General features: G+C 37.6%; 1 protein-coding gene across 7 annotated transcripts in view; it reads left to right on the top strand.

The window, feature by feature from the left end:
* The window catches only part of ARHGAP12 (Rho GTPase activating protein 12), a 79,362-nt gene that overhangs the window by 46,806 nt on the left and 17,519 nt on the right, over positions 1-15,037 (top strand). For all 7 annotated transcript variants that reach the window (XR_014895384.1, XM_085301382.1, XM_085301380.1 and 4 more), the window contains 4 exons: positions 3,573-3,698; positions 7,326-7,400; positions 10,186-10,247; positions 11,751-11,832. Coding sequence is in view for 6 of the 7 variants with exons in the window: in XM_085301382.1 (XP_085157508.1) it covers positions 3,573-3,698; positions 7,326-7,400; positions 10,186-10,247; positions 11,751-11,832 (345 nt within the window). In the remaining variant the exon portion in view is untranslated. The remainder of the gene's footprint in view (positions 1-3,572; positions 3,699-7,325; positions 7,401-10,185; positions 10,248-11,750; positions 11,833-15,037) is intronic.

The following is a 15,037-nucleotide window of genomic DNA, read 5'->3' as shown; positions in this document are numbered from 1 at the left end:
TGTATCATCCCCATAAGAATGGGGAGAACTGCTGCAAGTAACTCAGAGGTGTTTTATTTATTTCACTCAGGCTAGGACAGAGCCTTGATCCATGCCACATTGTCAGGTTAAAATTTAATATAAATCCCGTTGAGAGGGTTTAAAAAAAATCTAAACTGAGCAAAGAAAGCTTTTAAGTAGCTGATGAAGTTGTTGAATTAATTCATCAATGGGAATAACCTGGTGTGACCTAAACTTGCAACACTTTTCCCTACACCAAGACCTGTTATAACAAGAAGTTTGTGTTACTTAGTGTATGTGGACAGATCATGAGCAATTTAACAATGTTGTCACTGTTGAAAGAAAGTGGCAGTGAAATAAGGAGCAAACTGAGGTTCTGTGCTAGAGGGATTAATGTGAGGGCACCAAAATAGTGTTTGATGAAGAGTTTTCAAGAAATAGTAATGTACATATTTGGAACTCTGTGCCAGATTATCAAAAGCTGTAGAAGTAAGAGAATAGCAGCACTTTCTTGTGGTGTGGGATTAAGGCAAGTGGTGTCACAGTGACCATGCTACTAGGCAGTACRTGATCTGGAACATGTCAGTTTTGTTAAAATGAATGACCCATGCCAAACCTGCCTTGAAGATTATGCCAAAGTTTATGCATAGAAAGTCTGCTTAGTTAGGGAAGCACCATCCCTATGGGAGAGGGGGAGCCCAACTTCCTCACTTAGTTTTGTTGATAAAATGTTGGAAATATCACAGTAAGTGCCCCTAACAAAGCAGTTTCTRCGGCAGCACTGCTGTAGAGTGTTAATAAAGGAATCTGACCTGAAACTGTTCTGCAAGGTATTTTGAGCTAGGAACACTGAAGATAAACTGAGATTAAAGAGTAGAGGAAGGTATTCATCGAAGTGTAGGCATCTGACCTGGTCACTCAGATCTCTTCAGTCAGTGGGATCTAGAGGATGGCTAGTTCRGTTGGACAATGCAGAGTCTCAAATAATACCTGTATCCCATCTGAATTCTCTTAAGAAATCAGAACCTATCTATTTTAAAGGTTGAGTCTTGGCTTGAGTCCAGAAATACRTAAGCTTTTTCTGATTTATTTCCCCCAGTAGTGTATTCTGTTACTGCTAATGAGAAAGGAAAGAAAGCATAAACACTCGAGTGAAAAATGTTTACTTGACACCCATATTGTGAAAAAATGGGTAAAAAAATGGCAAATGTTCCCCTTAAATTTGTCAGGTTATTAACACCATTTATATCACCAGTGCAAAGTAAGCTGCTAAGATGCAGGGCTCTGTGTTTCTGAATTGATAGCTGTGCTTTGTTGATGAGTTCATTTACTTTCTTGCTAAGTAAGTTTGTAAAATTGGAATTTTGTATTGCTGTGCAAGTCCTTACTCCTTCAGGATGTGGTAGTCYGTTAGCTGAGTAAACTCCTGAAGGCTTGTGATGTTATCAAAAGTACCTTTTAAATATAGATCACCTGGAATTAGGTTATGCCYATATTACAACCCTTAACATAGATTTAAATTCAAGATAAATTGCTTYGTAATCAATTATTGATTCTTTGAGTTCAAATTTAAGTTATGGAAATCCTTCATCCACTCTGCACTTCCTTAAGTGATATCACCAGTGTCACTGAAATGCATAAATAATTCTGAGATAAATAGATAGTTCTGCTTCATAGCAAGAAATATTTGACCTGATCACTTAAATACTCTAGAACTGCTGCAAAGAACACTGTTTGCAGTGACTTAAGCATAATTTCAGTGAAAATTACTTAGGTTTTAGTTGTAATATGGGCAATTCTGCTGCATAATGCTTAGCTTGGTGATGCAATTTGAGTTACCTACAGGGTGGATACTTCCATAACAGGAAAGTAAACTAATATTAGATACCCTGCAGCTTGAAGGATGGGAAAAAGGGAAATAAACTATGAGTTCTATGCATCTCACCATTGTAACATAGCAGCTGTTTTCTGAATGTAAATGTGCTGAACCCAATGCAAATAAGATGTCAGTGCAATTTCAGATACGAATCTATACAGTGATGACAATACATTTGTGTCTGTAAAAGAAYTACCAAATTTTATTTTTTGTACTACAAGATCACTTCAATTAGGAGTATTTTATTACTGTTACACATGTTGAAATAATATGAATGAACCACTAAAATTATTATTTATCATTTAAGTATCTATTGACTTATTGGAGCTCTATTCATAATAAAGTACAAAGCTTTTAACACAAGCACAGTGTTTACCATGACAGGAAGTAATAATGTTGGCTCTTGACTTGAGTACTAAATACAGCTTCATTGTATTATTTAGCTTTAATCTCACCATACTTTGTACGTGTGCATTGTTCTGTCTTTGAAGATGTGAGACTCTGAGGTTACTGCAGTAAATTATTAGCAACACTGTAGAATTCAGCATGCTTTTAAAGGTTAATGTGTTAGCCTTTTTWAATAAAACCCTCTGCTTTCCTATGTTACGTCTTACCCAGTGTAGTCTGGTCCCTTATTTGACTCCTCAAATACTGACTCCTACTTCTTTCAGTGTGCAGTTTTTAATCTCCTAATACTAAAGAATGTAAATAGGAAGAATGATATTTTTACTAACTTGTTTGGGGCGAAGGGGAGAGGAACTTATCAATGCTCTCTTCTTGATTGTGTTTTCAACATTAAACTTTGTTGTAAACATTTCCATAACTTTTTATAATGCTACATGAATGTTGGAAGTAATCATTTAAATTGGCTATACAGCTGATAAGTTTGCTGTAGTCCTGAGATCAAATGAAATGTAGGGTCCTTCTCGCGGTCTTCAGTTTCTCAACTTGTGCATCTTTGGATGCTGTAGCATTACTAGAAAGCTCTATTCTGCTATATCCACTGTCTCTTCTGCTTTTATAGCTCCCCTAAATCTTAAAATTATTTCCTGCTAAATATTTACGTTCTGTACATTCCACAGCAACAAGTCCTTCTTMGTGGTTTGGTGTAGTCCATTCTGAAAAAGGAAGTCCCCACTGCCTRATATTTCCTTCCTACGCATGCCAAACCTTAAATCAAAGAGAATTGCATCCACAACAGCCGGTCATAACTCTCTACAGGATTTACTGTAAAATTACCGGATTTTTCTTTTTTTTATACAAGAGCTCAACAGGTGGTAGAGTACYGTTTGCGCAATGAAGACTGAATGTTTAAACTCCGTAGTAATTCTAATTGTATAGTGGCTGGAAAGATTATAGTTTCTTGGTGGTTCTCAGTGTGCTGGTTAGTTAGAGAACTGGTGGTAGGGTGTTACACCAGAAATCAAACATCTCTCTGGTGAAACACAGTACTCTCCTGCCAGGCCATTTTTAATTACTACCTCAGAGAAGACTACTGCAGACAAGTTAGATCTGAATGCTAAATGCAGAATAAAAGGAAGACTGGTTTTCCCCCTGTTGGGTGAAATCAGGAATCTGAAAGGTAGTACTATTAAGATGTATGAATGGTCCAGTTTTTGTATGAATTGGATTCTACTTACAGAATGATCTTTTTTTCTCCCTCTCCCCCTCCCCCCCCCCCCGCCCTTTTCTTTAGTATAATGCTTCACCACAGCAGCAAAGAGATATAATAAAGAGTAGGAGTCTGGACAGGAGACTACAAGAACCAATAGTTTTAACAAAATGGAGGCACAGTACAATCGTGTTGGACACCAACGATAAGGTAGGAGCGAGTTAAACAGCGTGCTGCAATGCTGACTGTCTCTGCCTTTCTGTAAGAAACCAGCATGCACTGACTTCTGAATCTCATTTTTCTTCTGCATCTTTGTGTGTAAATATCGAGTAAAATCAAGGTCTATCTGATAACTTTGTGAAGTAATAGTCTTTTTCTTATTATCCTTGAAATATTTTAAGTAGTGTTAGTTCAATGTTTGTGTGAAGCCATTTTATTTATAATTGGGAATTTCCTGTACTTCAGTTCATGCTATGGAGCATAATCAGGATTCAAATTCAAGAATTATGGATGTGATCATAGTTCTCATATAAGGTATATTGATATTTAATATCTGAATATCTTGATTTTTGGAAGCATCAAGTGTAAATACACTTCTCAGGTTGCAGATAAACGAAATAAAACATTTTATCAGGAAAGTCTATGCAGTGTTTAGCCAGTGGTACTGGATAAACTAAAAATTCTATTTTAAAGGTAGAAGTAGTAGTAATATTACATAGTGGGCTTATTCCCTTAACTACTCTGTTGATGCTGTAATGCTTCAATTAAGGAGAAGTTGTGCATGGTTACGGCAGGGATGTACTGCTGTGTTTGAAGGATGGAGGTCAGTACTGAAGGCACTATAAAGCTCACATTTAATCTCGGTTCAGTGCCAAGTAGGGAGTTTAGTCTGAARATAACTGAGAACTAGAAATACAGAAGCAGTTTTCTGTGCATTCTTAGGGCATATTCCTGATGGTCTCGTGTGGACTATACAGTGACAGATTTGCTTAGGCAAGCAGGGRACAACCTCTCTGTTGTTGCCCTCCTGCCTCTCCCCCATTTGCTTTGTTGCAGCCCTTTCTGCTTGGGCTACTGCACTGCTGCTGCATGAGGAGTATGGGTGTCAGTAGGGAAGAACTGAAATTGGTGTTGGAGAGTGGTGACTTACTGGTTTCTGTAAATTTGCAGCGGTCAACCCCAGGATTCATTGAAATTGCGAATTATTTTGCAGTAGTGAAATTTTAGCACGGAATCCAATACCAGCGAATTGGATTGGAAGCTCCCTTTTTGTAGATGTAAGGAAAAGTGAAGCAAAATGAATGTAGACTTGGGAGAATGGAGAAAGACCCATAAATGGGTGGCCTCTGTGATGAAAAATGTCCAAGAGGAACATAAATGGGCAAAACAAAAACAGCTGTAATGAAAATGAATCTGCTGCCCAGAATATTAAGACTCAGCCTTTGGTTTCCTTTATTTTTCAATAGCTTTTCTTGTTGAAAAGGAGTAGTTTTAATGGAAAAGGAGGAAATTGTCRGTGTCCAGATTTGACTTAGTTGCTCAGAAAAGGCTTTATTGGGTTCTGACTTAAGCTTTCGAGCTGTCAGTTCAGAATGTCGTCTGTGGTGCTGAGGAGCCGGTGGACCAGACTTGGCTGGAGAAGGCACAGTGTGCGCCTGTACATGTTAGTTTAGCTTGAGCAGTTCTGAGGTCCGTTTACTGCTCCTTTGTCCTCCCTAMTCCTCTTCAAACACCTTTCTGTACCAAATGTGATTTGTCACTGCATAAAAAAGTGGATGGAGTCCTCAAAATCACAGCTGAGATGACAGTTCTAGCTAAGTTTATACTTCACATGTATGAATGATTCTCTTGGAGCTAAACTTAGTATTTTGGGCTCAGTTTTAATGGAAGACTTTACTTTTTCTAGTATAAGATTTAGTTTGGTTTTGGAATGGCTTCTAGGTGCCTCTGCTCTAAATCAGGAAGCTGTGCAATTCCTCTTTTTTTTTTTTTTTTTTTTTTTTTTTTTTAATGACTTTTTCTTCAAGACTCTGTGCTCAAGTTCCAAGACTTGGAACCCAGTGAAGCAAACAAGTGTGTAGTGTTGTAGCCAAATGGTATGTATTACAATTTGTAATGTTTGTAGAGCCAGTAGCTTGAAGCTTCTCTAATTTTAACAGCTGCAGAACAGGTAGGCAGCATACACTTGCTAACAGTAAGGAGACCGTTTCATGTACAGCACATGTTAATGCTTTGGGAAAATTAAAAGTATGCAGGAATAAAGTATTTCATGGAGAGCATGTAGATTGTAGATTTTGTTCGGCACATTGATGTGTGTTTTTTATCACCCCTGGCAGACACACGATTATGCATACTGGTTTAAACTGGTGCATGGTAAGGGAAATTGTTTACATATACTAGGTTTCTTGTTGCAAAGCTGCTTATTTTATGAAAGCCGTGTGAAATTCAGAGAGAATTAGAAGAAAACACAACTGCTATTTAGGTAAATACAAATATCAGCCCACTGTTACTTTTGTAACTGATTCCTAGGAAAGATATTTTCATTTATTTTCCTTGTTCTGTTTTTCCTGCAAAAGCAGTATAACCCAGTTCTCTGAAAATGGGCCCATCAAAAGAGTGCTTGAAATATGTCTGAGTGAATGTATGGGTTGCCATAGCTGACTAGAATTGGATGGTATCAAATAAACTTGTTAGCTGTTTATTGGTGGTTGTATGCATTTGTACATAAGCAGCAGGATTTACCAAGCTAAACAGTTTGGTACAAAATCGGARGACAAAATGAATACCCTTAATGTGAAAACTTTTTCTATGGGCATCTGAAAGCCTGGAACATTTAGTCTGTTTTTAAGAACGCTAATGCTATTTATTAGCACAGTAGGAAAGGAGTTAATGTGCAGCCTCTGTAGGTAGATTTACAAGTGGATTTTGAAGTGCARCTCTGCAGACTGTTAGGTAATACTGGAAAACAAACATTTTGCTCAAGTTGTAGCACAGAATTTGAGAGAAGTATCAAGGGTATTAAAAACCGAGGGACGGAGGGGGCTGGAGGAGGAGGAGGATGTGTTAACAGTAACAAAGAACAAGTGACATTTTTCTTTAATTTGAAATTCTTTACCAGATTTTCAGCAGTTTGTGCAAAGCAGTCATTATTTGAGAGGAAACAATTATGCCCTTTTGGTTCCAGCTGGGCAATTTCTCAAGTTTTCAGAGATTTAGTGATATTTTTTTTTCTTTTGAGACATAATTAATGCCTAATTTAAGACCAAAAACAATCTCTAGAATATTTCAGTTCTCAATTACAAGGAAATTACCTTTTCTGACTTATAAATTAATAATTTTTGTATGTACTCTTCTACATGGAAAGCTATTTATTTTACTAATCTTATGTCTGTGTGGTTAGCAAATACAATCTTTCCTTTAATATAGTGGTATTTTATCAGAGAGTGCCACACAACAAGTTAGCATTATGAGCATGTTTTATAATTTGACAGCAATGTAGTACAAGCATTTTGTTCCTTAGTAAGGATGAAAGCTTTGCTTTAGAAGTTACTGTGTTTATTAACATTTTGTTTTCAAGTAGACATGTGCTTGATTTGCGGTCTTTAAATCTTTCAAGAATTCTATTTAGCAACCAGTTTTATAATACAAATATGTCAGAATATATGATTCAAAAAACTACTACTTTAAACCAAATCTTGTAACCAGGAATGTAAATACATTTCTCTGTCTGCTTGTGTATATTGATGCATCTCTGATGTTGAAAACAGTTTCTTTTCTTTTTTCTTTTTTTTTAAAAAAAGCTGTAATAAAGAGTAACTTATATTGCCTATTTTATAGGAATCATCAACTGCTTCTAAGGCGTGTTTTCCTGAAAATGAGTCCTCTCCTTCCTCACCAAAGCATCAAGCCACAGTCAGTATGCATATTATCTAAATATACAAGTAAATGTTGTAGAAACTGGTCTATGTATAATTAGATACTTGGAGGGCAAACCTGCTTGTATTCTTGAGAAAAATGATGAGATAATAGTTCTGAGGTTTTATATTTTAAAAGGAATGCATTGCATCTAAGCTATGCTTAAAGAAAAAAAAATAAAAAGGAAAAGTAGGTATCCTTGATTTAAATACAGTGTGGTGTTGGAGGAGATCGAGTTAGAAATTCATGGTAGAGTACAGTTATGTCCAGTTATGTAGGACTCAAAATTTATCTCCTCTTGACAGTTATGTCTCCTTGCCTAGGAACTTGAAAGGTAAAAGCAAAATCAAAATACCTCTCCTTTCAAAACCTCTTACTGTGAGTAAGCAGTAATATTTTTTGTATGCAGTGTTTTTGATTTTTTTTTATTTGTATTTCAATCTCTTTTCAAAGACTTGGGAATTGTGAGAACTCACATAAGTAATGTGAGTAGAAGATTAGCTACAAGAAGGAAAACTTGAGCTTAATTAGTTTTGTGGTACTGATGGAAACTTAAGCTCACTCAACTTTGTTATGAATGTTTAACAGCATTTTCAATTCAGTTTAAATTTCAAATGTGATCTTTGCTTTTAAACAATTGGAAATAATTCAGAATGTGAAGCACTTCTCTTTTGAATTTAAGAACTACAATAGCGTTGAAATGTATCCCTTGATCAATTTTAGCAGTCCTTTAGTAGGCAGTTCAGGGCATTAAAGGCATGAGTTCTCCTATTTCATCCTCACTGTGTGCACAGAGGAGTGGTTCTCTGCCTTTTATGTGCTGATCTGTTCTTACGACTTTTCATATTGTATTCCCCAAAATCAACGTAGTTTATTTACTAAGCAAGTATTTTTGATAGCTTTACACACAAGCAGTCATTGCTGCGTATGTTCTGATTTATTTAAATATAGCATGGACTTTGAGTTATTAAAATTGTATTTTGTACAAGAAGTCACTGCTGGTTTTAGACCATAGAAAAAGTTACATATTTTCATTGGCGCTGTCCTGGGATTTAAATATTACAAATAAAGCTGCTGAATCATTTGCTTATTTTGATGCTCAACTTGCTTTCCTCCTCCTTTCCTCTCAATTAAATATTATGTTAATTTTCCCATTAGTACCCCCTAGTGTTGCTGCTAAGTAGGACATTATACTTACTTTTTTTTTGTACTTTTGAATAATTTTTCCCCTTTGGGATGTTCTCAGTGATTCTACCATGTGTAATTTATTAATATCATGGTTTGTTTGAGAAGGTGGACCTGGATTGCTCAGTCACTGCGAGGGTAGGAATAGGCTGTTCAACTTACTAAAGCCAAAGGTTTTTTAGGAGGGTGCAACATGTAGGATTGTTAGTGGTGGTCTGTATGGATCATGGGTAGAGTAATCTAAAGATGATGCTCATTTTAGAACTACATTTTGGCTCATTTCTTTTAGGAAAAATGTGGATTTTAGCAGATACGGTACATTTGTCACTGGCTTTGGAAGAATTTACTTTATTGAGTAGGAATAGCAATTAATGTTGCACCAAAGCAGTATCTTTAAGCACTGGCTAAACGTTAGTCTCCTTGAAAGCGTGTCTTTACGCACAGTGCAAAAAACACGTAGATAAAATCTGTAAGTTTCATGAAATACAGCTCGATGTCTTTGGTAAGTATGTCAGCAAAGTATTTCTGCAGTTATAGTCCATTTAATAGTCCATATAACTTCGGGATTAGAAGAGAATTCTAGAGAATGGGGGAGGGAAGGTTTCTCTTTTTCATTGGATCTAAAATTGAGGATGTCTTGTTGGGATAAAACTAATTTGAATTCTTTCTACAGTTGATAGTTTCAACATATAGCTTAGTTCTTAAATTAGGAACTTCTAATTCTGTAACTGCAGTTACTGAAAAGGAATTGATTTAAAAAAATTTTTTTTGAATGTTCCTTTAGCACCATTCACTGTTAGGACAAAGGGATTGATATGGGAAAATTACAGAATTTATTAGCTTATTTTGAAAGTCAAAAATAGTACAAATGTAGGTTCATTCATAACATGGAATATTCTTTTCAAACAGTTTATATATATTCTTATAAACCAGATATATTTACCTGTTGACCCTTGCAAAGTACCGTTCTTGTTCTACAGTGTTTTTCTCCCACCATTCAGAGATTGATCTCCAAATTTATACAGAGGCAGACCAGTTTAGGTGATTTTCATCAACAAGCCAAACTAAGTAGTTTAGAATTCTAATCTTTTGCTTGGGAGTGGGAAAAAATAGGACACTAAAGAAATAATTTGCTCATCTATTTTTAAAGTGAATATATTATATTTTTATTCATTTTAAGCATGTTTTATTTAAAGTATGCAATTATGTTAGAATAATTTTGACAGAAGAAATCAGAATTAAGGATGGACTTGTTCGTCAGTAATCTTATTTTTCAAATACCAGTGTACTGGCACACAAATCATTACACCTTTATGTTTAAAATTTCCCCTGTATTGTACCCCTGAAGAGTTTGTTTGGCCTGCCCAAGGAACCTAGACCTTGCCAAAGGAAAGCTTTTTACTTTGTGAATGGCAATGAATATTTTCCCAGAGAAATCTTGTATATTTAAATATACTTGCTGGAATTTCTTGAAGTTGTAACGTAGACAAACATGGCTCATTGCCAAGCACCGCTTATCTGGGGAGGTTCAATTCAGTGCCTTGATGACCATTGAAACACATTTTCTTCTATGTTTATGTCTAACTCCATCTTACAGGGTCAAGAGAAGTATGGGTTATTAAACGTGACAAAAATTACAGATAATGGGAAGAAAGTTCGGTAAGTCTACCCTGAGAGTTCTGGAAGTGTGTGTGTGTGTAAGAGTTTGTGTAAGATTTCTGACTTTAATACTGGTGTTTACACCATATCAATTTTTGCAATTAGTTTTTTTGTTTGTTTGAATTTGCCCTAATTATTTATATAGGACCCAACGTTTCCCTGTTCTGAAGAAAAGCATACAATTCTGCCAGTGAATTAAAGATACTGGACCTCAGAGAGCCAGTGCGTGCCGGGTCTCTAGAGAACCCGTAGCTCCAGCTGGAAGTGCTCAGCTACTGTCCGTATGGGACTATGATTTCATGACGGCATACCGATGACAGGGGGCTTTTTAAAACTGGGAACGTTTATTAGACAAAGAAGCTATTTGAAGCAGGTTATATATATATCCTGTTTCTTAACTTTGAAAGAATCGATGTAAAAGGGGTCTTCAGACTTTCATTTCATGTCGCTTGACTTCCAAGGAGCGTACGTTATGTGTACGTAACTCATTCTTATGGGTCACCTGCGAGGGGGTCCCAATGCAACATATCACCAAACACCAGTGTGCCCCATAGGCATTTCCTCCCATAGGTAATGACTTCGTTTCCATTACCTCCCCCCATAGGTAATGACTTCATTTTGAGTTTCCTCTCCCTGTCTCACAAGGAGGCCCGTACAGCATAAATCACAGCAGATAATGCTGTGCCACTTAAATTCTACTGTTTTGCAAATAGTCAGTATTAAATACTGAACAAGTATGGCTTTTTCCTTTATCTAGTTTAGGTATGCTTCCCCCCGGCCCTTTTTTGTTTACATTCAATTTTTTAATTTAATCTTTTAGGTCTAGTATTGTGTATATCTAGATCTGTWTTAGCTGGTCTCCTTCTCCTGTGGGTTAAATTGTAAGCTAGCTGATAACCAAGTGGTTAACATTGCCAATCATCCAGAGTCCCGCTGACCTAGCCYTGCGCAGCAACTCTCACCCCTGTCTCGGTTCCCCAGAGCTGCACTCTGCAACCAGTGCCGAAAGCCCGCGAGGAAAGAGCGGGCAGTGGCGCGTGTGCCACGGGTACAGTATACGCTCACCACTTCCACGGCACATTCCTTGGCAATCGCTGACCTGGGCTGCTGTGCAGAAGGATGCTGCATGGCCACCCTGTCACTTACAGTGTTCAATAATAACTTAGCTTTGGGCAGTGGGAATAAGCTGTCAGAGCTGGACAAGCTTTTTTTGTTTGTTTGTTTGTTTTGTGTTTTGGATTTTTTTTTAAAAAAAAAAAACTCAGCAGGACAGGTATTCAGGCATAAGAACAATTTGTCAGACAGCTGGAACAACTCTGTATTTTATAATATGGTATATGGTACCTTCTACAAATACAGTAATTAACATTTACTGATGGCACTAATGACTGGATGTATGGTTAAGTATATTAACACATAGGTCAGCTGGCCAACAATATCAACAGCGTAAATATCTACTCTCTTAAGTCAGTCTATCTGATACTTCTTTGCAAATATTTGCAGAAAGAATTGGATGTCTTCATGGGCAGTATTACAAGGTTCGTCATTGCTGTTCACTAAAACCCAAGGAGGTGGAACTGGCTGGGTAAGCTCAAGCAAAAAACCCTCCAACCCCGTTTTAACATTAATCGCATTGAGCACAATAGAGTCTATGTATTATTTGTAGGGCTTAAATGCTAAGATGTATGCATAATTTAGAGGCGGGGGGGAGGGCTGTGTTTGTGTAAAGAAGCTGGCAGGAAAATAGATTAATGCAACAACAGTGATGCAGGGTGAGAAGAAAACCAGATGTGATATCCTGTATGATGGAAACACTTTGAGTAAAAAAAAAAAAAAAAAATGATAAAAGGGTATTCACATGTCCTATAGCTTATTTTATTTTGAATAAAGAGTAGGCTGAAATCTTAACTCCAGATATTTTTGTGTTTGTTATGAATGTGTTTGTCTAAAGGGTTCTTTTTGTCTTACTGTTCTTGGATATCTTTCACAAAATGAAGGTAATTTTGAATGTGAGATATATAACAGAGAAAACGGTCTGCTGTTTGGCTTGTTGCATTGGATTATGTGAATAATAATATAAGTGGAAAGGGCTCTAACAGTGGATGTGTAGACAGGAGTGCTTTGAAGCTCAAGGGAGAAGGTGTGCTTATAGTGTTGTTGTCTTGCATATTATTTACTTTTTTTTGTGAACTCCATATTTTGTTTTATATCTATATAATGCATTACAAATATTTGTGTCTGTTTTGTTACACTCAAAATAAGAACCAGTTGTTTGATATTTCACTCAAGATAAGTTATTCAATTTTTATATTATCTCTTGTTTAATAGCATTTGTAATTAAACTGACTGTATTTATCCAGCTGCATTTTTGCCATTGATGTTATAGAAGTAGCTCTTTATCTGTRGGTTACTTACTCACTTTGGGAATTCTGATTTTAAACTATATTTAGTTGCCTTATAGTAACTAGCAGAAGATCAGATACACTGTTGATTATTGCAGCAAATTGTCATGCTAATGTCAACAAAACTGCATGTGAGTGATACATGTTCTTCTGCTATACTTTACTGGCTCACTTTTTTCACTTTTTTTCACTTTTTCTTTCATTTTTTTTTTGGTTGTGTTTGATTTGGGGTGGTAGTGAGTCGCTATGTTGCTATTGACCGTTGTTTTCTAAAGCATTAAGTTAATTTCAGAGGTGTAAGTGTTTTCTGCCTTTCTCTTTCTGTTGAAAGGGTGGTTGCAGAAAATGTGCCAGAACAGATGAATAACAGTGGGATAGGAGAGRATGGAAAGAGTAAGGTTGGGCAAGATGGTCAAGCAGAAGGGAGAGCAGAAAGGAAGGAAAAAGTAAAAGTGGTATGAAATAATGTGAATTACACCACTCTATGCTAGGAAGTAGATGTTGTGACATAGAGATCTGCTCACACCTTAAATGGGAAGGGTGAAGAGAAGGTGGTACTCAAAAAGAGGAAGCACAGCAAAATGAATGGAAATGTATATACAGCTGAAAATAACTGACTTCCCCACCTGGAAATGTTAGGACATGAGGTAAATCTAAGTAGTATACTCATGAGTGAGAAAAAAATATGTCAATAAATAAATGCACAGAACTTGTGAATTAACTTTTTATATAACTTTCATAATAAAATTTGTTGAAGTATTGGCAAATCTTTAAAAGCTGAGCTTTGAAACAAGAAATATTGGGATTAGGAAAGTGATTTAAATTCATTTCTCTGCCTCCCTTTGTATCCGTCAACCGTTGTCTATAGTTTAGTCAAGTTCAATTTCATCAACTTACTTGATAAAATATATATGTATAAAATTAGAATACTTTTTGAGTCTTTAGCTATAAAATAAAATCGCAAAACTGTCAGTTTACATCATTCCTGTTAGTGTGCTGCAAAAAGAAGTAATAATGTTTATGCACAGAGACCAAATTTCAAGCATGGMATTTTCTATCTGGAAAATAAATCATTTCACCTAAATGATCAGTCACGTYCCAGAGATTTAATTACAACTACCAATATTCTTTTTCCAAATTTAGCTGTAGATCAAAAAGCATATTGATTCATATAATCAAAACATACACTAAGCTAGGAGTCTTTTTATGAATGTATGATATTGTTAGGAAAGTATGTATCATAGAATCAGTAAGGTTGGAAGGGACCTCTGGAGATCATCTAGTCCAGYCTCCCTGCTCAGCAGKGTCACCTAGAGCATATTAGACACGGTTGCATCTGGGCGGGCCTTGACTATCTCCAGAGAAGGAGACTCCACAACCTCTCTGGACAACCTGTCCCAGAGCTCCGTCACTCTCACAGTGAAGAAATTCCCCCTCATGTTCAGGCGGAACTTCCTGTGCTTCAATTTCTGCCCATTGCCTCTTGTCCTGTCACACGGGACAACTGAAAAGAGTTTGTCCCCGTCCCCTTGACACCCTCCCTTCAGGTACTTGTACACATTGATAAGATCCCCCCTCAGGCTTCTCTTCCCCAGGCGGAAGAGGCCCAGCTCTCGCAGCCGTTCCTCAKAGGGCAGATGCTCCAGCCCTCTGATCACCTTCATAGCCCTGTGCTGGGCTCTCTGCAGTAGCTCCATGTCTCTCTTGTCCTGAGGAGCCYGGAACTGGACACAGTACTCGAGATGAGGCCTCACCAGGCCAGGGCTGAGTAGAGGGGCAGGATCGCCTCCCTTGACCTGCTGGCAACACTCTTCCCAATGCACCCCAGGATGCCATTGGCTTTCTTGGCCACAAGGGCACATTTCTGGCTCATGGTTAACTTGTCATCCACCTGCACTCCCAGGTCCTTCTCTGCAGAGCTGCTCTCCAGAAGGTCAGCCCTCAGCTTGYACTGGTGCCGAGGGTTATTTCTCCCTAGGTGCAGGACCCTGCACTTGCCCTTGTTGACCTTCATGAGGTTCCTCTCTGCCCACCTCTCCATCCTGTCCAGGTCTCTCTGAATGGCAGCACAGCCCTCAGGTGTGTCAGCCACTCCTYCCAGCTTGGTATCATTGGCAAAGTTGCTGAGGAGGCACTCTGTCCCCTCATCCAGGTCGTTGATGAAGTTGAACAGGATGGGACCCAGGACTGAGCCCTGGGGGACACCACTAGCCACAGGCCTCCAGCTAGACTCCACGCCACTGATGAYGACCCTCCGAGCTCTGCCTTTCAGCCAGTTCTCAATCCACCTCACTGTCCACTCCCCTAACCCACACTTCCTGAGCTTCTCTAGGAGGATGTTATGGGAGACAGTGTCGAAAGCCTTGCTGAAGTGAAGGTGCACAATGT

Source organism: Rhea americana, unplaced genomic scaffold (assembly GCF_003343005.1).
Source record: "Rhea americana isolate MKP2758 unplaced genomic scaffold, rheAme1 scaffold_176, whole genome shotgun sequence".
Classification (NCBI taxonomy): domain Eukaryota; kingdom Metazoa; phylum Chordata; class Aves; order Rheiformes; family Rheidae; genus Rhea; species Rhea americana.
Note: the sequence above shows the minus strand (reverse complement) of the source record. Positions and strands in the feature narration are given on the sequence as shown.